Source organism: Lissotriton vulgaris, unplaced genomic scaffold (genome assembly GCF_964263255.1).
Source record: "Lissotriton vulgaris unplaced genomic scaffold, aLisVul1.2 SCAFFOLD_1728, whole genome shotgun sequence".
In the NCBI taxonomy this organism is placed as follows: Eukaryota; Metazoa; Chordata; class Amphibia; order Caudata; family Salamandridae; genus Lissotriton; species Lissotriton vulgaris.
The window spans coordinates 507,501-533,964 of record NW_028250869.1 but is presented as its reverse complement, the minus strand read 5'-3'; the positions used below and the strand labels follow the sequence as shown (position 1 = coordinate 533,964).

General features: G+C 48.3%; 1 protein-coding gene across 1 annotated transcript in view; it reads left to right on the top strand.

The window, feature by feature from the left end:
* Positions 1-275: 275 nt before the first annotated feature.
* LOC147663098 (multidrug resistance-associated protein 1-like) overlaps positions 276-26,464 on the top strand; it is a gene marked incomplete at its 5' end in the record, with an annotated part of 456,488 nt that continues 430,299 nt past the window's right edge. Inside the window, 3 exons of the mRNA XM_086950682.1 lie at positions 276-1,028; positions 4,787-4,868; positions 16,906-17,029. Of these exons, the coding sequence (XP_086806808.1) occupies positions 276-1,028; positions 4,787-4,868; positions 16,906-17,029 (959 nt within the window). The remainder of the gene's footprint in view (positions 1,029-4,786; positions 4,869-16,905; positions 17,030-26,464) is intronic.

Here is a 26,464-nt window from a genome sequence, read left to right as displayed (position 1 = left end):
AGACGCCATGTGTGACGACGGTACCATTGACATAGACGACATCGTCGACGATAATCCATATTTCGTCGACGAGGGGAACTTTGTCAATGGGAGACTCGTCGACAACACATTTTAAGTCTCCGAAGACAGTCATCCATTACTCTGAAGTCCTTCCACCCGTTGACGGCGAAGAAATCTACTGACTTTACCAGTTGGACCAAGGTTTCACCGTTGCCATCTTCAACTCTGCTGGAAATGCAGTTAGAGGATGAGGAATAGCTTATAGTCCATCACAGCTGCAGATAGAAAGTCAAGACACTGATGATGAGGAGTACCAGGAAGTACAGGAACTCTTTTCTTTCCAAGATTGTCCAGTGACAGGAAAGAGATATGAGTCTTTACAACAGTCTTATGACTATGAGGAAGAAGTACAGCAGGAGGTGAGAGAGGAAACTGTTTCTATGCCTATTTCCCTGGTAACAGATCGCCGCCATATGATAAACGACTACTATTGTCGTTTCCCAGAGGTTAACACACCTGCCTCAAAGTTTGTAACAAGTCCTGTTCAGGTTCAAAAGGCTCAGCCTCCACCTCTACCTACGCCTTTAACTCCTATTGTTACAATCGGAGATGATCTAATAGAAAGTGACGGAGATCAACCAGAGGAAGGTGAACTCCTTCAAGACAAACCAGTTGGGACTGAATGGGATGAATACGTTATCCCTACTGCGCCATCTCCGTCTCCAGCAACTTCTCCTCCTCAAGATATTGGGGGATTCCATGATATAATGCTGAAGGCCTCAAAAAGATTTGAGCTCCCGCTTCCAGGCAAAGAAGCAGATGTTTTCTTTACGACTTTAAAGAAAATCACGAAAATCCATCTGGTCAATCCCAATTATAGATTTCATTTGGGAAGAATGGTTAAAATTGATGAAGAACCCAGCCTCCGTCGCAGCCTCGGTGTCGAGGATAGAAAAAAGTATCGGGCACCTGAACCTTCTCCGGTGTGTTTAATTGGGCATCCACGTCCGGAATCTGTGGTGATGCAGGTACCGCAACGCAATTCGAAAAATCGACTGCAGCGCCTCTGACAAGGAAGGCAGGCGCATGGGTGGAGCGTGGAAGCGCTTTGCTGTGCTGGTGGCAGCAGCGATTAGGGCTGCAAATGCCTTAGCTCTCCTCAGTAGATACAATCGCCAAATGTGGTTGGATATAGCTCCTTTATTGTTACATTTGCCAGAAAATTAAAAAGAAGAGCCAGCCTCCATAATCCAGGATGGCTCCAGAGTGGCTTTGGAGTCCATCGATTTAGCAATGGATATGTCTTCGCTTTCTTTTCGACAGATGGCAGCGGCTGTAGCGCTGTGAAGGGATAGCTTAAGGCCACTTAGTTTAGACCAGAAGTCAAAACAAAAATAATTAACATGCTGTTCGGAGAAAATCTGTTTGGTAAGCACATTGATGAAACCCTTCGAGGCATCAAGGCCGACACTGATACAGCACGGGCACTGGGATCTCTGCAACAAGGAAAGTTTCAGTCCTTTCGAAGGAGGGGGTCGAGAGGACAGTATACTCAGTATACTCTGACACCAGCATATCAATCTGGCAGATATCAGTCTCACAATCAACAGGGATATCGCCAGTTCTCAAGTGGGCAGTTTTTTTCCTCGTATCAGCAGCAGACGAGGAAAACCATTGGCAAGAAGCAAGTCTCAACAGACTAATAGAAGACCGTGACTTCAGCATTGCGCCCACCACCTGTTCAAACTCCAACAACCATTATCTAACTCTATTTTACCAAGCATGGAAGTCAATTACAATGGACAAATGGGTTTTGGACATAATCCATCAGGGCCATACCCTGGAATTAATAGAGAAGCCTCATATCCTCTGAGAACAACATATCTGTCTGCTCTCAAAATGGAAAATGTATCTCTTACAAAAGGAGGCAATAGAGGAAGTGCCACGTCCTCAACGAGGGAAAGGCTTTTATTCGCATTTCTTTCTGATAAAGAAAAAGTTTACAGGTAAATGGAGACAGGTAATGGACCTGAGAAGTTTGACCAAATTCATCAAAAAGATTTCTTTTCGCATGTTATCCCTTCAAGCAATATTACTACTTCTTTGCCGAGGGGACCCTGGACCTCTTCGAAGCTTATTTTGATATTTCGATCTACATAAAATACAGAAAATGTCTTCGTTTCATGGTGGCGGGGTGCCACTACCAATTCAAAGTTTTGCCATTCTGTCTGAAATCAGCCCCAAGGGTTTTTGCAAAGTGTATGGCGCCAGTGGCAGCTCACTTAAGACTTCAAGGTCTCCAAGTCGTCCCGTATCTAGACGACTGGCTCTTAAAAGGTGCTTCAATTCAGGAAACACATCTCTCTCTGCAGCGTTGCATGGATCTCTTCAGTCGTCTCGGTTTGAAAGTCAACATGAAGTCGTGTCTTCTCCCATCTCAATCTCTTCAGTTTCTAGGAGCTATGCTTCGCACAAAAGAAGCGAAAGCTTACCCTTCAGAAGAACTGGTTCAGAAGATACTAAATCTGACATCTCTTCTGCAAACAAAAAAGTTCACTTCAGTAAGGGTCTACAAGTCATTGTTGGGAATGATGTCTTCTTGTATCCCGTTGCTTCCCAATTGCAGGCTACATATGAGGCCTCTTCAAGAACTTCTGGACAAACAGTGGATTCAATCTCTAGGATCTTTCGAAGATCGGGTGTCCGTCTCCCCTCAGATAAAGAGCCCTGTCATGGTGGACAATCAGAAAACACTTAACGAAAGGTCTGCTATTCGAACCTCAGCATCACATTTATGTAATGTTAACAGACGCATCTCTGCAAGGTTGGAGGGCACATCTCCAAGAAGTAGAAATTCAAGGTCATTGGTCAGACAGAGAATCTCATCTTCACATCAGCCTACTAGAGTTAAAGGCAGTAATCTTGGGATTCCACGGTTCTGGTCAGGACCGACAGTACGACTACCATGTGTTACCTACTAAAACAAGGGGGTACAAGGTCAGAACTTCTCAAGACAAGCGCAGGAGATTTGGAGGTGGTTACTTCTCCACAACATCTCGCTGCAAGTGCAGCACATTCTGGGAGTGAACAACTCTAGGGCAGATGCTCTCAGCAGATCTACATATGTTTCTCATGAATGGGAATTACATCAAGATCAACTTATCCAATTCTTTTGCCTATGGGGAACCCCATCACTGGACCTTTTCGCGACAGTTCGCAACTCAAAATGCAAGCACTTCACAAGCAAATTCCATCAGAAAAGATCATGGGGCAATGCTCTCCAAATGTGCTGGACAGGAATGTTCGCATATGCCTTTCCTCCATTCCCTCTAATTTCAAAAGTGATCCGGAAAATGAAATCTGAGCCGTGCCACTTGTTTCTCATAGCTCCAGCATGGCCGAGACATGTGTGGTTTATTGGTCTCCTCAAGCTGTCAGTGGCACCCAGGATTCAGTACTGTACCCAATACTCTCCAAAAGACTGAAAAGACAGACTAAGGGTACTAGACCCGATAAATGTTATAATTAGCCACAGTGAACTACTTGTCACTATTGTGTAATAATTGAAACAGCACACCAAGTCTTTCTTTTGTTTTTAACGTTTTGATTTATCACGTTTAACTACAAATCCCATAATGCCTCATAATGGGTGACCCATGGGAGTATATAAAGTAACACTGTGGAGGGACTAACCAACCGTGAGCAAGGCCAGTTGTGGCTGAAACGCGTTGGTGGGGTGAAGTCTAATAAACAGACTTGAAAGTATCCTGGTTGTGCGTGCCGCCTCTTTTGTATGACAAAAATATATATATATATATATATATATATATCGATGTGTGTATATATTTGCTTTTCTTTCAAGGTTATGTTCTTGCTTTATTGATATTCTGTTTGTTCAACAGACATGATTTGTGTAAAATTTGAAAACTATTCTAATATTCTGTTTATTTATATACAAAAAATAGGACCAGAGTCCACAGTCTGTGAGGTTCTATCCTGAGCAACGTATCTTCTAGAAGTACTGCTTGCTATTCTGATACAAGCATGTGAATCTATGAATGATTCAATACTGGAGAAAAAAATAGTTACTTACCTGTACACTATCGTTCTCCAGTATTATCTTTCATAGATTCACATGCGACCCTCCCACCTCCTTTACTCAGGTAGACCTCTTATCTCTAGATATATCCTTTGCTCTCACTCAGGGCTGGAAATCTGGGGTATGATGGCTCTGCTGGGGAGTGTGATGCCAGGACTGACAGCTGATTGGCTGAGTTGTGGTCCAAATAATAATGAGGAGGTTTGGCAACCAAACATTATGGTTCCCTATGGGACTTTCCATGCAGTGTTTTACTCTATGATACTGCTATAGTCATTCTGTTACCGTGAGACTCCCACCATGATGACGGGGAAGATACAAGCATGTGAATCTATGAAAGATAATACTGGAGAACCATAGTGTACAGGTAAGTAACTAGTTTTTTCTTGTCAGCCATGGCATGTGTCTTTGGACTGTCCGGTACCGCCGGTGCGCCTTCGGACCCTGCGGGCCCAGCTGGGGGTCCTGGTTCTTTGACGCCAAGTAATCTCTGTGGATCCAGGCCTGAATCCCCGTCCATGCTGATTGGCCCTGTGCGACCTCCACCGGCATCGCCAGCACCGCCTGCGACCCCGGTAGACGCCGTCCCCGGCGTGGGATCGATGTCGACCAACGCAGATTCCGACGCCGTTTGGGAATTTCTTTCCCTTTGTTCACCCACCTCCGTATGTTCCACCTGTTCCACAGGCTATGGATGAAGGGGAGGACTGGGAGGGGTCTGAGGACCATCTCGCAGCCCAGGGCTGGGATGAGGATCCGGAGGATGCAGGTGACCAAGATTCTGAACCTGGCGCACTATCTCCTTCTACCGCGGCTACGGAGGAGGGTGGATGAGATTCTATGGTGTTGCGTAGGGCAGCCAAGGCTCTCCACCTCGAACTCCCCACTGTGGCCGTCAGGACTAATCTCCTGACAGAGGTGCTACAGCCAGCTTCTGCTACTATGGAGCCGCTGCTGCCCTTTAACGATGCACTCTGACGTTCTTTTGGACACATGGTACAGGCCCAACACAGGGACTCCTGTGGACAAGAACCTGGCCAGACGCCATCGCCCAGCACCAAGTGACCCCGTTTTCCTCTTCCCAACACCAGACCTCCGAGAGCTTGGTTGTCCAAGCCTTTGCGTCCCCAAGTGCATTCCCTTCTGCACCTCCGGACAGGGAATCCAAGAAACTGGAGCAATTTGGGAAGAAGACTTTCTCCTCCTCCACAAGTTCAGGCCTGCGGTCTGTGAACACTGCAGGTCTCTTGGGCCGTTTCTCCCATTCTGTGTAGGATACAGTTGCGCAAGTGCTGCCTCTGTGTCCGGTGGAGGCTTGGACAATTCTTTTCCAAGCTATTGCTGGGAGGAGAGACGCAGCCAAGTTTACCATCCGTTGTGGCCTCGACACTGCTGACTCGCTGGATAGGGCGATTTCAACGACAGTGGCGCTACACCGTCATGCCTGGCTGAGGACCACTGGCATTTCTGTGGATGTCCAGAACACGTTTATGTACATGCCCTTTGATGGCACTTGCCTATTCGGTGATAAAGCAGACTGCGCGTTGGAATGTTTTAAGGGCTCCCGGGCTACGGACAAATCCTTGGGCCTTTCGGTCACACGCACTATTTCTGCTGCTGCTTTTCTCTCATTTCGTGGCCAAGAAAGGGGCGCCCAAGCACATTTATTTCAAAGCCACAAGCCTGCACAGCAACAGTCTCAGCGCGGACTTGGGACCCGCAAAGGCGGATCACGGGGCCAGCTTGTGGGTCAGTCTACCACCCCTCCCCCCCTGCAGCCGCTGCATCCAAACCTTCCTAGTTGGGTGTTTCAGGCCTACCAGATGCCAGTGTGGCAGGATTTGCCATCACCTCCACCACTGGCGAACCATCACATCGGACAGTTGGGTTCTGCAACTGGTCCGAAGGAGCTACTCCCTCCCCTTCGAGTCTACCCCTCCAGCCATGCCACCACAGTACCACCGCATGTCAGGGGATCCCTTGACATTTCTCCAGCAGGAAGTTATGGCCCTCTTGGCCAAAGGGGCCATCAAGCACGTTCCGACGCCAGAAGTAGATTGTAGTTGTTACTACCACTACTTCTTGGTTCTAAAGGAGGACAAAGGCCTGTGTCCTATCTTGGACCTTCGGAATGTCAATGGTTTCCTCCGGAAGGAGACGTTCAAGATACTCCCACGTGCTCAGGTTTTGTCTTCTCTCGACCCACAAGACTGGTTGTTAGCGTTAGACCTGCAGGACGCCTATTTTCATATCCCCGTCTTGCGGCCCACCGGCGCTACCTGCGATTTATGGTAGGGCAGGAGCATTTTCCGTTCACCGTGCTCCCCTTTGGCCTTACAAACGCCCCCTGTGTGTTCAAGAAAAAGTGATGGCGGTGGTTGCAGCTCATCTGCGCAGATTAGGGTTTTCAGTCTTCCCCCTATCTCGACGACTGGTTGTTGAAGGCCAGCTCGCCCTAAACAGTAGTCTCCCACCTCCAGACTACGGCCGACCTCCTGCATTTGCTGGGGTTCTCCATCAACGTCCCCAAGTCACACCTGATTCCCTCTCAGAAGCTCCTCTTAATCGGAGCGGTTCTGGACATGGCACAGTTTTGCGTCTATCCTCCTTAACAGTGAGTCTGGGACATTCACACAATGATTCCAATCTTTCAGCCCTTGTCCTGGGTTTCGGTCAGGTTGACCTTGAGGCTACTGGGCCTCATGGCCTTCTGCATCCTGCTCACCAACCATTCCAGATTGCATATGCGGGCTCTGCAGTGGGACCTGAAGGTCCAGTGGGCGCAGCATCAGGGGAACCTGTCGGACTACATCCAGATCTCAGAGGGCACTGCACGACAATTGCAGTGGTGGCTCATGAATCATCATTGGGTCAGTGGCAGATCCCTCTCCCTTCCCCAACCGTAGCCCACAGTGGTGACAGATGCATCCCTCCTGGGATGGGGCGGCCACATGGGAGAGGCGGACATCAGAGGCCTCTGGTCTCCGGCAGAGTCCCGGCTCCATATCAACCTTCCAGAGCTTCGGGCCATCCTTCTTGCACTGACGGCATTCCTTCCCTCTGTCAAGGGGAAGGTGGTGCAGGTTTTCACAGACAACACCACTGCTATGTGGTATTGCAACAAACAGGGTGGGGTGGGGTCGTGGACCCTATGTCAGGAGGCTCTACACCTCTGGACATGGTTGGAATGTCAAAGCATTTCTTTGACGGTTCAAAACCTGGCAGGTTCTTTGAACGCCAGGGCGGACTAGTTGTGCCGGTGCATGATGGATCACGAAAGGCGTCTTTACTCAGAGGTGGTGCAAGTTCTTTCGACAATAGGTAGAGCCTTGGTTAGATCTATTCCCCACCAAAGAGAACGCGCAATGTCAGCTGTCGTGCCCATTGAAATTTCCAAGAGGGCACTCGCTCGGCGACGCTTTTTGTCGCGAGTGGGGCTGCAGTCTATTGTACGCCTTTTTGCCTATACCTCTTCTACCCAGAGTGCTGAAGATCCGGTGCGACCAGGCCAAAGTCTTTCTTGTGGCACCGGACTGGGCTGAAAGTTTTTTGTATCCCAAGCTACTCAGTATGAGTGTGGATCCCCCGATCAGACGCCTCTACGGGAGGATCTTCTGTCGCAGCAGCAGGGGACGGTCCTCCACCCAAACCTGTCCAGCCTCCACCTGCATGTGTGGAGATTGAGCGGCGACAGTTGATTCCGTTTGACTTAACTCCTCAAGTCTGTGATGTCCTTCTGGCAGCCAGGCGTCCCTCCACTAAATCAGTATTTGCCTGCAGGTGGAACAAATTTGTGACATTGTGCACAGCGAAGGCTGTGGATCCCCTTTCTGTCCCTCTTTCAGAGGTACTTTTGTTCCTCTTTCTTTAGCCTGGCAGGGCTCTGGGCACTATCAAGGGCTACCTTTCTGCAATCTCTGCCTTTCTCAGGCTCCCTGATCAGCCCTCTCTTTTGAAGTCCCCTGTTAATAGATTACTCACCTTTTCCCTCCCTTTCAGTTTGTGATGCCACAGTGGGTCTTGAATCTGGTGCTTACTTTTTTGATATGCGCTCGCTCCCTTTGAGCCGCTCCACAACTGTCTTCTTCATTTGATAACTATCCTGGTTGCTATCACCTACTTTAGGCATGTGAGTGAGCTCCAGGCTCTTTCTTGTAAGCCAGCTTTTCTGTCAGTCCATCAGGACAAGGTTGTGCTTGGCACTCCTTCCTTCTTGCCAAAAGTGGTCACTGCTTTTCACATTGGGCAGACTATCACCTTGCCCCCTTTCTTTTCGCCTCAGCACCCTTCTAGAGAGGAAGAGAGGCTCCACTGTCAAGACCCAAAATGTGCGCTCTCTTTCTATCTGAACCGCACATGCCAGTTCCGGGTAGATGACCAGAAAGGCCGGGCTGTACACAGGAGGACTATCTCCCACTGGGTCGTCTTGTGTAACAAAGCCTGTTATTCTCTGGTTAAAAAAGGAACCTCCGGTGGGGTTGCGCGCCTATTCTACCAGGGCTACAGCAGCTACTACTGCATTGGGACTTGGTGTCCCCCTGCAAGACGTCTGTCAGGCAGCCACTTGGGCCTCACTGCACTCTTTTACAAAGCATTATTGCCTTTACGGTCCAGTCAGGAAAGACTGCTTCTTTGGCCGTTCTGTCTGTGACTTTCTGGTGTGATCTTTGTTCGCAGACCCACCACCGGGGTTGGTATTGCTGGGGTATCTATTCTAAGGTAAGGAATCTATCACTAACGCGCCTCTTTCAGATGCACAAGTTACTTACTTGTGTAACAATATATCTATAAGAGACATTAGTTAGTGATAGATTCCTTTCCGCCCCTCCCATCCTCCCCATTCTGCGAACTGATTTCTAAGGTTAAGGTCATACTTTTCAGGGCCCTAGTTTCAATGCACCAGTGGTCAGTATCTTGCAAGGCTCTTCGTTCCTGACGCGGAAAGTTGTGTACAGAACTGACGTCAGCACGCGTGGGCATGTGTATGTAGCTCCAGCTATGATATCTTGGCGACTACGATGCCAGCAGCATACGTGGAGCCGTACAACTACGCCCACCGACGCACAGGGGTACTGCTGACGACAAAACCTTCCGGATCCAGTCTGACGCCTGGGGATATTCCAAGGTAAGGAATCTATCACTAAATAATGTCTCTTACAGATGTATCGTTACACAAGTAAAGTAAGTAAAGTTTGCATTTGTTCTGATACCGCTGTTTCAGCCTCTATCCCGGATTTTGGTGATAATGACCCTGAGGCTCATGGCCTCCTGCATCCTGCTTATGGATCATACCAGATGGCATATGCTGGCTCTTTAGTGGGACCTGAAGTACCAGTGGGCGCAGCATCAGGGAAATCTTTCTGACTACGTCCAGATCTCGGAGGGAACTGCGCAACAACTGCACTGGTGGTTAACAAACCAGGATTGGGTCAGAGGCAGATCCCGCCCCCCTTCCCAAACAGGATTCAGGGTGGTGACAGATGTATCACTCCTGGGATGAGATGGCCACTTGGGAGTGGCAGAGATCAGAAGAGTCTGGTCTCCGGCGGAGTCTGGGCTCCATATCAACCTGTTGAAGCTTTGAGCCATTTGCTTAGCACTGAAGGCATTCCTTCCACCCTCCCTCTAGGGCAAGGTAGTGCAGGTGTTCACAGACCACACCACTACCATGTGGCACTGCAACAAACTGGGTGGGGTTGTGGACTTTGTCAGGAGGCTCTTAGCCTTGGACATGGCTGGAACATCAGGGGATGACCCAGGTGGTTCAACACCTGGCAGGTTCTCGGAACCACCAGGGTGGATGAACTCAGCCATCGGTGCCTGATGGATCACAAGTTGTCTCTTCACTCCAGTGTGGTGCAAGGTCTCTTTCAACAGTGGGGAGAGCCTTCGTTAGATCTGTTTGTCACCAAATAAAAAGTGCAATTTCATCAGTTTTGCGCTTTGGAGTGTTTAAGGCGGCACTCCTTCGGTGATGCTTTTCGTCATGAGTGGAGTTACAGCCTCCTGTACGCCTTTTAGCCTGTACCACTTCTGCCCCTAGTGCTGAGGATCGAGCGCGACCTGGCCCAAGTCATTCTTATTGCAAAGGACTAATCAATAAGAGTCTGGTAACCCGAGCTCCTGAGCATGGCTAAAAATCCTTCGATCAGACTGCCCCTTATGGAGGATCTTCTGTCGCAGAAGCAGGGGACGGTCCTCCACTCAACCCTGTCTAGCCTCCCCCGTTGACCGCTTTTGACCTGCCTCCCGAAGTCTGGAATGTCATCTTGGCAGCCAGGCGTCCCTCCACTAAAACGGTATATGCCTATCGATGGAACAAGTTTGTGGCATGGTGCACAGCAAAGGCTGTGGATCCCCTCTCTGCTCCTCTTTCTGAGGTTCTTTTGTTCCTGCTCTGGGCACTCTTAAGGGCTACTTGACAGCCATTTCTGGTTTTGTTCAGCTCCCAGATCAGCCCTCCTTGTTCAAGTCCCCCATTGTAAGTAGGTCCTTTAAAGGCATTATTCTTCTCTTTCCTCCATTTCCTTTCCTAATGCCTCAGTGGGACTTGAACCTTGTCTTGACTTACCTTATATGGGCTCCCTTTGTGTCTCTTCACACCTGTCCTCTTAGGCTACTCACCCTTAAGACTGACTTTCTAGTAGCCATCACCTCTGGTCGCTGAGTGAGTGAGCTTCAGGCTTTCTTCTAAGCCCCCTTTCTACTCGGTCCAGCTGGACAAAGTGGTGCTTCGAATGAGACTCTTTCCTACCTAAAGTTGTCCCTCTTTTTCACATGGGACAGACAATTACTCTGCTCACCTTTTTCTCGCCTCCGCACCCTTCCAAGGAGGAGGAGGAGGAGAGACTCCATTGTCTGGACCCGAAACGTGCGCTGTCGTTTTTCCTTAATCACCCGAAGGATTTTCGTGTGATCGATCAACTTTTCGTTGGCTGTGTTTGGGCCAAGAAAGGTTGGGCTTTGCAAAAGCGTACCATCTTTCTGTGTGTCGTCCAAGATTTGTTACGCTTTAGCTAAAAAGGAACCTCCAGTGGGGATGTGAGCTCATTCCTCTAGAGCTGTGGCAGCAACCACTGCTTTGTCTCGTGGATTCCTAATCATTGACATCTGCCAGGCAGCCACGTGGGCTTCTTTGCACGTGTTCACCAGACACTACTGACTGCTAAGAGAAATTTACAGATCCAGTCTGACCCCTGGGGGTAATTCGAAGGTAAGAAATCTACAACTAATATATGTCCCTTACTAATACATTGTTACCATAGATAAGTAACTTGTTCTTTTGAGCTTGTCCAGTGTCTCTCCTCCCGGGGTCCTGAGATTTGGTCTTTTATCCAGGCCCATGTTTCCCTCAGGGGTTTGAAAGATTTCCCAAAGTAGTTCACTTTGAGCTTGGCGGGGAAAAGCAGCATATACTGGATTTGAAGGACCCCGAGCTTCGCTTTAAATGAGTCAAACGTTCTCCGACTTTGTTGCGCTTTGCTGCTATAGTCCGGAAATGATCTTCAAATCTACATATCTAACCTCTCCCTTTGGCCCATTTCACATAGGATTATGTCTCTGTCCATGAAGGTAAGGAGTTTTGCAATGATAGGTCTTTGCGCTGCTGCATGAGGTGGTTTGGGACTTGTCCGCGCTCTCCATTAGGAAGCAGGTAGAGAAATGTTCTGCCGAGATGATATCGCTGAGCTAGGTCATCAGGAATACTATTGTGTTTGCCCCTTCTTGTCCTTCCGGGAATCCCACGAAGCATTCGCCACATGACTGCGGTTGCATTGCACATTTTTTCATCCCTTTCTGGAGGTCTTTCACGGGGTCTTCAACCTCTGAGACTCAATTAACTGCCTCCGTCACTCTTTCAGAGACTTTGCATAGGTCATGTTATGTTATTAAAATCTATACATTGCACAAATACCAAAAGGTGTTTTAGGGCTAATAGTCCGGAAGCAAGCTAGTGCACTATTCATTAAATAGCCTGGTCTTAAAGGCTTTTCAAAAGGATGTTAAGGATGGAAGATTTCTGATGGAGAGTGGGAGGGTGTTCCAGAGTTTTATAGCTCTCTGAGAGCATTAGTTTTGCACCTTCATACCTAAGACATCTGTTTGGGGAGTACCAATTTAATGATCGTCTCAAAAACTGAGGACCGGTACCGTGAAGTGCTGTGTATGTCACACATTGCCTTAAACTTAATGCCACACTTGACTTGGAGCCAATGCAGTCTCCTAAGATGCTTGCCTATTGATTGAAGCTTGGGGATCCCCAGCAGGAGCCTTGCGGCTGCATTCCCTTCCAGGACTTCTCTGGAGTTTTGTACAGCTTGGAGGAGAACTACTGTTCTGATGAGGACTGCGTCAGCTCTGCCGATACACAAAACCACTGCCACCTCAAGTTGTATCGGTCCATTTTCCCTTGCTTCGAGTTTTTGCACTCTTTATCATTGGCCATCATTCTGGATAGCTCTACCCCGTGATCCCTCTCCTACCCCTCGATGTTTACCTCTTGAGGCTGGAACACCATGCAATTTCGTTTCTGGTTCGTCTAGCTGGGACTCCCCAGGACTCTTTGAACCCCGCCATTTTGCGTTCTTCAGTAATGGGGAAGGGGGGGAAGCTGTGTGAGGAGGGGAGTGTAAGGCATAGGTCATCTATCGGAGGCGCTTCCTTCTGGCGTGTTACCTCTCAAAATTGGTCTGCAGTAGTTTAGTTAGGTGCCTAGGCATTATGTCACCTCTCCAAATCTGTGTATCTTGTGGCCTCCACTGGGTCCTAACTTCTTCACTTTCCAATGCCTCTCTCCTTTCATCTGCCTTCCGGGTATTTCTACTCCTTTCTTCCCCTTCCTGGCACCACTTCTGGCCCTCGGTGTGATGGTAATGATGTATGCTGGTTATGTCTACCAATTGCTCCCTTGTCAGATTTTTAAATACCGTTTCTCACCTCTATAGAACCTCTGTATGGAGTTGTGCCATTCATGCTTTGGCAGTCCTGATTTCTTCCCTTCGTCTCTGCTCCGTATTCCTCCTAGTGAGTATTGTTATCCTAGCGTCTTGTGGTTGACGCTCCCGTACGCAATGGATGGGGAATAAGGGGGTCCTCACCAGGCACTGTCCTCTCCTGAGGCCTTCTCTGGGGCGATGTTTTATCCTTGTCTGTTGCTCTGATCCCGACCTGCCCTCCGTCTCCCCGGTCCCACACTTTCTCAAGCGGGACATTGCTCTGCTATTCCGGGAGGTCTGCATTTCAGTCTCTTTCAGGCCCGGGCTACCTTACCTTTAATCACGCTGGGCGGAATAGTCTTATAGGGGGCCTCCGCTGCCCACAGCTAAAGGCTGGTCCGAACCATCACCGGGGGCCGCAACCCTGGGATTCTCCTACCGTCTCCCCTGTGCCACCAACTGTATCTCTGTTTCTGGGGAGAGGAGGAGATGTGAGTCCTCTCCACCCTCAGATCTATTGTGGTGTCTGGGGGCCTCCTCACTCTGGCCCGGAGCGGCACCCTGGTTGTCCCCTGCACGGTCGCACCCTAGAGCCGCCACCATTCTCTCCCATATCCGGCTCTCGCCCAGTGGAGACTCAGTTCAATTGTCCCAGAGGGGGTCCTCCTCACCTGATTTGTCTTCTGGACTCTCTTCCTGCTAAAATGAGTTGGCTTGTGTTTGGTTGCGGCCACTCCGGTCTCTTTTTCCAGTGGGGGAGTTGTGGCCTTGCATTGTTTTCCTGGACGACATTTTACCCCGGATTCCAACCGTGCTATGTTGTCTAGAAGGGGTTGGGAGGGTGTTCCCAGTGTTTCCCCCCAGTCAGCGGCGCTGTCTGGATGTTTTGCTGGCACTCCGAGCACTCTCCTATTCCTTCCTGTGATCGGGTGAGTCTCAGGTGCTGTGGCCCGCCATTTTGAACCGCTTCCTAGGATGTTTTCACTTGCCCTTCATCACCGTAAGTTCGAGCCTCGACAGCTGTGTCGGATTCTGGTGTTGTGCTGTGTGGTTCTTCCACTTTTAGGGACTCTTCAAGACCAATTTTGTTTCGGTAATCTTCATGATTAAGCCCGGATGAATAGCTCCGGTTGGAGCTCTTAGCATCTTATTCGGCAAGCGGTCAGGCCACGCCCCCCTCTACTTTTGTAATGTTATTTCAAACTTTTGGTGTGGGGTTTTTTTTGCTCTCCTTTCTTCCTTTCTGACATTAGGGTTCTGGAAAACAAAACTAAACTGACGTCATGGGCCCAGGTGATTCCTTTCATATGGCAGTTTCATCACTTCCATTTGGTGCCTCTCATAAAAGCAGCGGATGCTGCAATTGCTCCACAAAGCATTGGTGGTGTTACAAAGTTTCTGAATCCAGCTTAAGAACTGAGAATTTGGAGTGACTTTAGGATAGAACCTGGCAAGAGTGAAGATACTTTTAGACCGACATACTATACCTAGGCCATTAGGACTGCCCCCATTTCACCCCTGAGCTGTGTTGAGTTAGGGGACAGAGCATGACCGAGTTAGTGAAGCAAAGAGAGGCATGAACAGCATACAAGCCTTCATTGGTAATTATGTTCATGGATGTCTTCACCAGTTCATGGATATAAGAGGCATTCAAAGCTTCAGAATATTGTTGAGAAACTGAACCCTTGATTACTAGTCAAGTATAATTCCGTATTTATTTGCACACGTTCGAGCAGTATTTCTTGTCTTCCCCCCCCTGACTCATCCACCCTAGCCACCACTCCTGCTGCTCATAATCCTCAGCAAATTACACAGATGCCCCCTATTTCGGAGGACGAGTTATTAGCCCTGCTAAATAAGGTGACCTCTGGCTCCCCTACTGACTGCTACCCCCCCCCCCATGTCCTGCGTGAGGCCCTTACTGCATGCCCCCCCCCCCCCCCTGACTCTTCTCAACAACTCACTCAAAGTGGGCTTGGTCCCTAGCTCTTTTAAAACTGCTGCAGTGGTGCCCATTCTCAAGAAGCCCAATGCTGACCCGTCCCTTATGAACAACTTTCGCCCCATTTCCCTACTCCCTTACCTCAGTAAAGTACTCGAGGCCCATGTCACCCACTTCTTGAGCTCATTTATTGAGCACTCACAGTTCCTCGACCCTCAACAGGCCTGTTTTCGACCTTCCCACTCTACTAAGTTGGTCATTCTCTCAGTGATGGAGGAGCTGCGGAGGGGCGCGGACTTTAACATCAGTCAGGCTTTGGTGCTTCTGGATTTGTCGGCTGCCTTCGACACGGTCGACCATGATATTCTGGTCGGCCATGTCGAGGAGGCCGGCATCCGGGGATTAGCCCTTGACTGGGTTCGCTCATTCGTGAGTAACCGTCACCAGGCTCTCCGTCTCTCCCAGTTCTCTGCTGATGAGGTTGGGTTGACATGCGGTGTCCCGCAGGGTTCCTCTCTTTCCCCCCTACTTTTCAACTTGTATCTTACCCCCCTTATCCGGTCTTTACGAGGCAGCAATGTCAGTGCATTTAATTATGCAGATGACATTCAATTGATCCTCGATATCGACCCCTCTGACCAATCCATCCACAACTTCCAGTCCACTCTGTGCCACATCAGCGATTGGATGGTGGCAAATCATCTGAAACTCAACCCTGATAAGACCCAATTGGTTCTTATCGGGGACGCCTCCAACCTGTGGAGCTCTAACTTTTGGCCTACTCGCTTGGGTCTACCGCTCGCCCTGCTGACTCCGCTAAAAGCCCTGCGGTGGTCATCTGTAAAGATCTTTCGATGATACCCCAGATTAATACGGGGGTCTCCTAGTATTTTTTCACTTGCGTAAAATCTGCAAGATATCCCGATTCCTCACTACAGAGGCTCTTACCTTGGCTTTATTGGCCCTGGTAATTTCCAGGTTAGTTTGTCAACTCCCTCTATGTTGGCATTCCTGCCTACCAGTTGAATCGATTGCAGCTGGTTCAGAACCAAGCTGCACGATTGATTTTCAAACAGCCCAGACACCAGCATGTTCGTCCCCTGTTAAAAACCCTTCACTGGCTCCCTGTAGCTGAACGTTGTAACTTCAACCTAGGCTGCACCATCTTTAAAGCGCTGGCCGGCCTCGGCCCAGCCTTCATCTCCTCTCTCCTCCACCACTATGCCCCTTCTCGTAACCTCCGATCCTCCCATCTTGCCTTACTTAAGATATCCACCTTCAAACGGAAGAAACATGGAGGGCTCAGATTCTTGTTTCTTGCCCCTTCTTTTTGGAACGCACTCCCTTAAGAATTTAGGCTCACTACCTCTTACACCCACTTCAGGTCTCTCCTGAAAAACCCACTTCTGCAAAGCACATAACTAGGTCTTCCTACCGTCCCCTGTCCCTTTTTTTTCCTCCCCGTTCTCACCTCTCCTCATCTGTCTCCCTCTTGCCCATAGCGCCAAGAAACCGTTTGGTGTAAGTGCGCTTTACAAGAACATTCACATAACACGTGCTAAAGATAATTATGAAAAGACCAAATGTGCTTATTTTAGAGAAAGCTTAGAGATTTGATAGAAGTTTGCACACAATTTCTTTTGGTACCCTTTTAGAGAGAGGAAAGAAATTGAACTCAAAAGTAGGTGATGATCTTTGCTGGAACAAATTGCCAACTTTCTATTGATAAAACGTATCCAAACTCCAGACAGTACAGTAAATACAAGCTCTTACACAATTATTTTCTTATCATACCTTGGCCTGTTTTAACCTATTGTTTAGTATGTGTATTTAATGCATGCATGTATTTGTTTTACTGATAGTTTGCAGTGTTAACGTTTTCTAACTATAGGATCTTACCCTAATCTACTTATGAAATTGCACCGTAGTCTTTGCTTATTCAGGTTTTGTTTTCCTATTTTTTTCTAAAGATTCCTCTAGTCCAACAACATTGCAAAGCAAGCAAATGGAAAATGGAGTTGTCAGTGACTCTTCAGGGAAACACATATTAAGGTATGCCTATGTATCTCTCTCGGTCTTTTAATATATATATATATATATGTGTGTGTGTGTGTGTGGGTGTGTGTGTGTGTGTGTATATATGTATATAAGAGTAACTGTACAAATGAGAACACATTCCTCCATTTATTGTTTCAGTAGCAAGACATTGAAAGGCAATGTTCTAATAGTGTTCTAATAGTCACAAGGTCCCTACGGTGGTATTTGTTTTATACAAACTTTTTTATACGTGTGTGTAATTTTTATATATATATATATATATATATATATATATATATATATATATATATATATATATATATATACACACACACACGTATGTGTGCATATATGTGCGATTATGAGTGAGTGTGTATATATAATTTAATTGCAGCGTGGTTCTGCTGCTGGGAATCACAAACCGATATCCGAGCACTGCATCTGCATGCCCCGTTAATTGGTACCAAAGAGACGTGTATGTGTGTGCATATACATAATATATATATATTATATCTCCAAAGTACCCTCCAACAAAGAAGGCAGAGGTCACGATAGGGCAACAACTTGAAGGTTTATTTGTTGCAAAATACGGCACAACGGGCGTATGCATTTCGGCTGTGTAGCCTAGTCAGCGCCCAGCGTAATACAGAAGGAAAGTAAAGTGCCACAAAGTTGTTGAAGGTGGAACAGCTGAGGTAAATGCAGATCGCTCCACACATCTGGATGAAGAAATTCCACCAATCACAGTACCTTGGTAGTAGATCGAACTGCATATCCCAGCATGCAGCAAACTGCCGAGATAGGGCGGCCAAGTGGTTACGCGAACTGCAGGGTGACACAGGACCATATCGCTCATAATGGCTGTGCCCACAGGAACAAACAGCCTTCTCGAGTCCCCAACTGCACAACCTTCGCTTACACGATTCCTCTTGATGGGGGTCAGTCCGGCAATGCGTCTTTCCCAGCGCAGAGTTAATAACTCCAACACTGCTTCGTTTCATCCTGTTTGCAATGGTGGGCCAGATCCATTCAATAACTTGAAGAAAGGTAGGTTTTCCCCGAGGTGAAAACAGGAGCCAGTGTTGATCCGGTCACTTGCGTGCAGGGGCCTCTGTAACATGCAACTGGCTGGCATGTGAAAAATGTCCAAAGTACCCTCCAACAAAGAAGGCAGAGGTCACGATAGGGGAACAACTTGAAGGTTTATTTGTTGCAAAATAAGGCACAACGGGCGTATGCCTTTCGGGTGTGTAGCCTAGTCTGCGCCCAGCGTAATACAGGAGGAAAGTCAGTGATATATACACACACACACACAGAGAACTTTGGATAGTTCTCAAGTTTCGGTGGAAAGCAGCTCCAGTATAGAGCACTCTCAACACCAGCGACACTCTAAATTTGCTCACCTCAAATGTCTGCTTTTCTATCAAAGTCTTTAAGTGTAGGATTAGGACAATGTCATCCACACCGAGATCGAAAGGGACAAAGTCTTTTATCTTTTCTACAGCAAAGTTTTCAAGCATAGGATAAACACAGTGCTATCCTTGTCAAGCTGTAAAACAGCCAAAACCTTTTACCACTCCTGGCACAGTATTACAGCTTTGGATTGTTAAATACCATTCAAGCCGACTTGAGATGAATAAAAGCCACCCCTGACACGTATTCAGCTCTCCTTGGAGCTCTTCAAAGAGCTATAGCTTTGTCCAGACACAAGAAAGCACCCAGTAGAAATTAAAACATTCCCTTTCAGGCATGGAGTGATGCATATATTATGCAAAAAAAAGCAGCAACTAGTTTCAGCCAATGACCTTGTCAGTGTCATGGCTTTCTTCAGGATCCTTTGAACTGGTTTAGTATTCATACTCCACACGCCGATGCAATGTTATTTTTCTTTTTTGTTGACTTTACATGGCCGTAGCTAACCTAGAGATCTTGAAGAAAGCCACAACACTGACAAGGTCATTGGCTGAAACCTGACTATCACTATCCAGTACGACTGAATCGAATGTTTTCAGTCGAACCTTTTGTTTTCTATTTTTAATTAGCACAAGGTAGCAAGAATAAAGGTCAGGAGGCTTAACCTTGCAGTTAGTTTTAACTCGCTCATGTACTTGCACTGCACTTCTCCCATCACACCACCAGCTCACATTGGTTTTTAGTAATAACCCATCCAATCTAAAAAAATCCCTGAGCTCCTACATCTCAGCGAGGGGGTTTTAACCTGCATCATGACTACGCTTCATGGTGCAAGGAAGATTCCCAATGATTAAGCATGACACCATTGGTGTGTGAGGGAAACCATCCTTAAAAGGGACACCCCCCCTGTAGTCAGCCCCTTTTTTGCGTTCCATTGTGTCAGACCGGAGGGCTCTGTGTGTATTGAGCTTTACAAATGGTCAGTTTGCCCTCGCTGGTCTTTTAAATTTATCCTCAGGCCCCTTTTGTGTATGTATGTTAAACTGAACGAGTGTTTATTTGGAAATACTCTGTGAATGCCTCTCGATCCTCAGATCTAAATACGTTGTCTAACAGTGCATTTGATGGGAAGCATCATGGGGCACGGAGTAGCATAGACCCGGGGAGCCGCTAGGCAAGTAATACCGGGGAATGATCCAACAGAGTCCTAGGAAGATGTGTAATATTAACAAGTGCTAGCACTAGCTTGGGTTTGACGTACCAGTGGTCAATATGCGACCACGAGCCATGCTGTGCAGATAAGAATTTGTAACACCTTTCTGTCTGAGCAATGTTTAAGTCGCCAAGCGTCCTTAATGAAGTTAGATTCCGTAAGGAAGTAAAACTCTTGGTGAGAGTGCGGTTTAGTAACAACCCTTGTGCCCGTTGTGTCTTGCTGGGTCCAACATGAGATTGAAGTCTCCTCCCATGAGTATCGTGTGGTTGTGCGTTCGGTCAAGCTTTACTGTGAGACCTGTAAAAAAACTCAGCGGGAGTCTACATTAGGCACATAAACATTTACTAACACAACGGGCAAATCAGCTAACATGCCGTGGACCAGAAGGAAGCGGCCCTCCGGATCAGCCTTGAAGGACCCCACGTGTGACGAATGGGATAGATCGATGTATCACTATACATACTTCTCTGGAGTACGTGCTGTAATACGCAAAGAAGCGGTTAATTCCCCAGGAAGCAGCAAAACGACTAGGGATGCCGGAGGGAAAGGTGGGTTTCCTGTAGGAACGCATTTTGGGCTCTGTGTCGGGTTAGATATTATAGTACCTGGCGTCACTTAAGCGGATTGGACAGTCCGCGCACATTCCATATGATGCATTTAAGTGATGTACTTTCCGTTCTTGCAGGCGTCACTGGCATTGAACTAATAGCATATTTGCAACAGTGGTGTAAGTGATACACATGTCCTGGAAATGCAGTAAGTGTCTAAAGATGTCTTCCTGTATGTTACAAGCAAGACATTTTTCAAGAAACTAATCATATGAACTCCTCCGTTCCCTCTCCCCCCCCCCCCCCCCCTCCCCCACCCCCACCACCGCCCCCCAATCCTCAATGGGAAGCTACCAACTTGCTCCCGGTGTATCCCAACATAAAAACCAACAAGGTGGAGTCATCCTCTGGGCAACACTCTGGGTGCTGTGCCTGTGGACCAAGATTAACATGGCAAAGAAAAGTAGGCCAGTGCTTGACTAAGTGTCAATCATCACACTCAGCAGCACCAGATCTCCATATGGTGCAAGTCCCCTTTGCTGTCCACTTGCCCATCACCTTAAAGCATGTTATAAACAGAACCTGGCCCCTGACAGAGCACGCCAGGGTCAGCTTGTATTGGGAGGTGACGGAGAACCAGTAGCTCCAATATCAGTAGAATAGGATGGGCCCAGATGGTTTTCCTAGCAGAAAGTAGTGGCCTCGGATGGGGTATCGAAAATGTGCGTTTTGCGATTGTACTGAACTCTGTCGGGCAGTGTACTTCACATTGGCTTTTGCCAGACAGCGCTTTGTATTGGATACTTTTAACAGCCTTCTTCCTGCACAATCGGCGTGACGTCTGGGAAAAATAATGGGGGCATGTCCTGGTGCTTCAATGTAGATCTCTCCCTCGTGAGGCTCAAAATTGTATCCCAGTCTTGATAGTTGAGGAGCCTAACAATGATCAATCTGGCCTGAGCGCCCAAATCGGGGCGTGGGCCAGGGACATGTGCCCCCTCTCAATTGAGAACGTGGGAGAGAACACTTCCCTGCCAAATATATCTGAGTAGTGACTCCACATAGGCCTGTGTTGATAGACGCGGCCACCCTAGCAATGCGGATTTTGCTCTTGCAGGACCATGCCTCCATATCTTCCACCTTCGCAGCCGTAAGTTTCAGCATTATCTTCAGCATCTCTAGGTGCTTTGAATCGGCAGCATTAGTATCTTCGAGAACTGACATGCATTGCTCAGCCAAGGAAAGGCGCGCCTCGTGGCGCTTAGCCGGCTCGTGCAAATTTTCCAGCTGTGTGGCTAGTGCATCCAATCTAGTGTCCACAGACATAAAGCCAGCTCGCAGTTCAGCGAGGTTTGTCGCCGTCCCCTCAGATTTGTCCGGGCCGGGGCCCCAGTTCTCAAGGCTGCCCCCATGACGCCGCCTCCTCGCCATGTGGAGGGGTCAAGGATATCTCAAAATAGGAGGGGCTGACGAGAGTCAGTGCGCCCCATGCTGCAATACAAGGTCAAGCCAGGTGAATGCGCAGATGGATGGGAAAGTCTGGAAACCTCATCTCAGCTTCAGGGCGCTGTGGATCCAAGCTGCTAGTAATGAGTGGTGCAATGCCAATGATTCAGCTTAGATTTAGGGCATAGGCACTGCACAGAGCCATACCAGCTGTAGATTATGTAGTCATGGACGGAGCAAGCACCTTCACGTGTACGGTAGCGTGCACAGACCCGCTCCAGTCTCAGCCACAGGCAAACCAATCAAACTCCAGTTGCCTCGTACGATGGCCTCATGGCCTCCAAAGGGGTGGCAGCAGCACTAGGCGTCCCCCACCACAGAGCAGGCAATGTTGCAGAACAGGGTGCAAGTATGGGGGAGTCCACGCCGCAAATCTCCGCAGGCACTAACATCACACCAGGCGGTAATGGCATTGAGGGGGGCAGAGGCACAACGCAACTCACTGCCAATAGGAGCTGGACGGATCAGATCAGCAGCACAGGCTTCTGTAGTCGGGCTTCCTTCTCCATGCAGCTCCCACCCCAGATGATGCCTGCCCACGCCGGCCTTAATTTTGAGTACGGAGGTAGGAACAGTGGTGGCCCCACCCTCAGGCTCACCCGCGACCCCTGTCGTCCGGGGGCCTTTGAGGGCCGCTCCAGGCCGCCACCTGCATTCATTGGGTCTACATGATCAGCCATCCCCCGCTGCCCCAAATGAGCTCCAAAGCAGCAGGAAGGTCATCAGCAGTGTTTCGTCCCAGCGAGGGCAGCTGATGATGTGTTTATTTTTGGAGATCGGCCCATATTGGGGCGGCACTGCGCCAGAGTTTCAGGCTTGAGCGGCCATGTTTGTTCTCGGCCAGGCCACGCTTCCTCTGTGGTGTACATCTCATGAATTTCACTATCTTCAAATAGTGTGATATAGAGTAAACACTCTACATAGAGTAAACACTATTTACAGTACCCACTTTTCTACTCCTATAAACTTAATTTCTCCGTGTAGGTTGGGTGACTGTGAGGGGTGTGATGCAGATAAAAAGCTATCCGTATAGAGCATCAATTTTGGAACAGACTTTGTGTATCTTGGAGAACTTAGCTTTCTCTGAACAGTTTTATATATGGTGAACATAGTGTCCAGTAAGGATTTCCCATATATCTGTGGTTGATTGTTAATGTGAACTTTTTTATCCGTGATATCACTGACCAGGTCATGAATGATGTAATATGTGACGTCAGCAGTGCATTGTGGGGGCGCGAGTTATAGTTTGCTCAACTAATTATTACAGGGGAATTTCTATTGTTTTGTATGAGTGAAATGTCCAACTAACTAGAACGTCCCTGAAGCCTTTGGCTTTTTCAGTGAATTTCTAAGGTTTTTTAAATGCTAATTTCTAATTATAATGGTCATTAAACCTATCTTTTTTTTCTGAATTTTTTAATTATCCCATTCTCAACCTGGTGAAAACTGCAAACACCAAAACTAATCTATCGACACCTTCCGCCAGCAAAATTGCCACAAACGCGAGCCACAACTTACGCATATGATATGCAAAGTAGGCAATCCCGTGCAAAATGAACATGACAACACCACTTCCCCATATTTTCAACGACCAGCCAAATCTGCAATGTGATCCGAAAAGCTGGCGATAAGCAGAGTTACCAGTAACAAATTAACATCAACCTTTAACTGGTGTAAGGAGGTTGACTATCTACTGCGTGAATTGGACCTAACTCACAGCCACATCTAAAGACCAACACACCATGACCGCAAGCCTCCTCGACACAGGCTTCCTGTGAACCCTGCGGCACAGCACCGGAGCCTTATGTCCGTACCGACTACTGCCTTCGATCTACACTGCGGACAGCAGGGCTCGCAATTGCAGATGACTCAGTCCAGTTCGCAAGACACGTTTCTCCCAGTGTGGCCCGCCCGGACCACGCATCATCGCTGGCTGCACACACGCTATGTGCTTCAGGTGCTACTAACTCACTTCTCCATAAGTCATCACCACGTACCCTTACTAAGATCGAATTCATTAGATAGAACTCATTGCTCCCAGTGCGGCCCGCCAAGACCACGTATCATCGCAGGGTGCTCACACACTGAATGCTTCTGGTGCCACTAACTGTGCAGCTCAACTCAGCACCACGTGGCTCTGGGTCCATCCTGACCGCTGCCTCCGCCCTACACTGGGGTTACGCGGTTCACAATTCAAGATTAGTAGCAACGCAAATTGTGTAGGAGACTATAATAGGTTAAGAAGACCAAATGATCCCAATCTCTGCAGCTCAAGTCCACGTCAAGTGCCTGTGGGCCTTTGCCGACCGCTGCCTCCGACCTAAACTATGGTAGACCGGCGACACGTGGTTCCAACTAACCCTGTTCAACACAAGCTGATCCCACATGTGTAACTGTGTCCTGAGTCCTGAATGGCAGCGACCCCAACTTCGTGGCAGCGACTATAGCACCACGCTCCCTTTGATTAGTGAGGGGTATTTGCATATGGAAGGCCAGCGACACGTGGTGCCACTGAACCTGAACTACACAGGCCGGTGGGGCCACCAACGTATGCACGTGGCTGTGGGCCCTTGCTCACCGCTGCCTCCGGCCTACACTGTGGAAGACCGGCGACACATGGTGCCACTAACCGTCTTCAACACAAGCCGATCCTACATGTGAACTGTCCTGAAAGGCAGTGACCCCAAGTCTGTTGCAGTGACTACAGCACCAGACTCCCTCTGATCAGTGAGGCATACTTCCATATGCAACGGCGGCGACACGTGGTGCCACTAACCCTCTTTAACACAAGACAGTCTCACATGAGTAACTGTGTCCTGAGTCCTGATTGGCAGTTACCCCAAGTCCATGGCACCGACCACCGCACCACTCCTTTCGATCAGTGAGGGGTATTTCCATATGCAACTACAGACTCCAGTAGGTAAGTAACTATCACAGTCCTACACCCTCCATATTATCCATTTAGTATCCTGCTTCAAGAACCTTTTTTATATCAGTTATAACTTTACTACAATGACCCAATTAATCTTCAAGAGCAAACCAACATGGAATAGCGGTCTACACTGCGGACAGTACAGCTCGCAATTCCAATTCTAAATGCTAATTTCTTACAGCAAGATTGTACTCAGAAAATACAACACTTCGTCAGTGTATTATATACTTATTTAATCTTTTCATGATACGCCTACACTGCACTCAGTAGGGCTCACAATTAAAATTATTTCTTCATTCATTAACTACAGAGTCCACTAGGCAAGTAACTATTACAGGCCTTCAATCTACATAATGTCCTTTTAGTATCCCTTCTTCTTGAACATTATATATATCAGTTATAGCTTTACTACAATCACCAAATGCATTTTCAAGTACAAACGAACACTCAGTCTACACTGCGGGCAGCAGAGCTCACAATTAGAATTTTAGACAAGTGGTTCCAACTAACCCTGTTCAACACAAGCTGATTCCACATGTGTAACTGTGTCCTGAGTTCCGAATGGCAGTGACCCCAAGTCCATGGCCGCGACCACAGCACCACACTCCCTCTGATCAGCGAGGCATATTTTGATACGCAAGGCCGGCGACACAGTCCCACTAACCCTCTTTAACACAAGCCGATCCTACATGTGTAACTGTGTCCTGAGTCCTGAATGGCAGTGACCCGAACTTCGTAACAGCGACCACAGCACCAGACTCCCTTCGATTAGTGAGGGGTATTTGCATGTGGAAGGCCGGCGACACGTGGTGCCACTGAACCTACACTACGCAGGCTGGTGGCGCCACCAACGTATGCACGTGGCTGTGGGTCCTTGCTCATTGCTAAATCTGGCCCACACTACGGTCAGCACGCCTCAAAATTCAGATAGTCCTGATTCCACATGACGCAGTCCAGTAGGCAAGACACATTGTTCCCAGTGCGGCCCGTCCACACCAAGCATCATCACAGGCAGTCTCAATTCTTTTGGTGCCACCAACCCTATTTAAGACCAGCCGATCCCACATCTCCACATCTGTAACTCTGTCCTGAGTCCTGAATGGCAGTGACCCAAAGTCCGTGGCAGCAACCACAGCACCGGACGCCCTTCAGTCTTATTTGTTGTTCTTTTCTTTAAATACATTTTTTATATGTAAATCTATACATGACTAAGCTTCTTCTTTGTCCAACTGCACAGGGACACTTCCGGGTCGAAGAAGGTTGTTGGGGATATGTTGGTAATGTCGGAAGAGGGTACGTTACCTGCTGATGTGGGCAGAGACCGCGTCAAAGGGGTATCTATCACAGAAAGAACTCCGATGTGTTTTCACAAATGCCGTGCACAGATGCCAGCTAACGGACTGAAGCACAAAATGATTCTTCAATACTTATGTAGTGCGAGTTATGAACAGTTCGCACCCAGGCTTCCAGAGGGACAGCTGTGGCCAGTCCGCTCGACTCAGACGCAGTACTTCGAGCCGTCCGCGTCATTGTAGCTATCCCTGCCCTGTTCCGGTATACGCCACTCAATCAATCAATCAAGGCATTTATATAGCGCACTACTCACCCAGAGGGTCTCAAGGCGCTGGGGGAGGGGGGTCCGCTACTGCTCGAACAGCCAGGTCTTGAGTTGCTTCCTGAAGGCGAGGTGGTACTGGGTCAGGCGGAGGTGGGTCGGGAGGGAGTTCCATGTCTTGGCGGCGAGGTAGGAGAAGGACCGTCCCCCTGTGGTGCCTCTTCAGATGCGGGGGACGGCGGCGAGGGCGTGGCCGGTCGATCGAAGCTGGTGTTTAAGA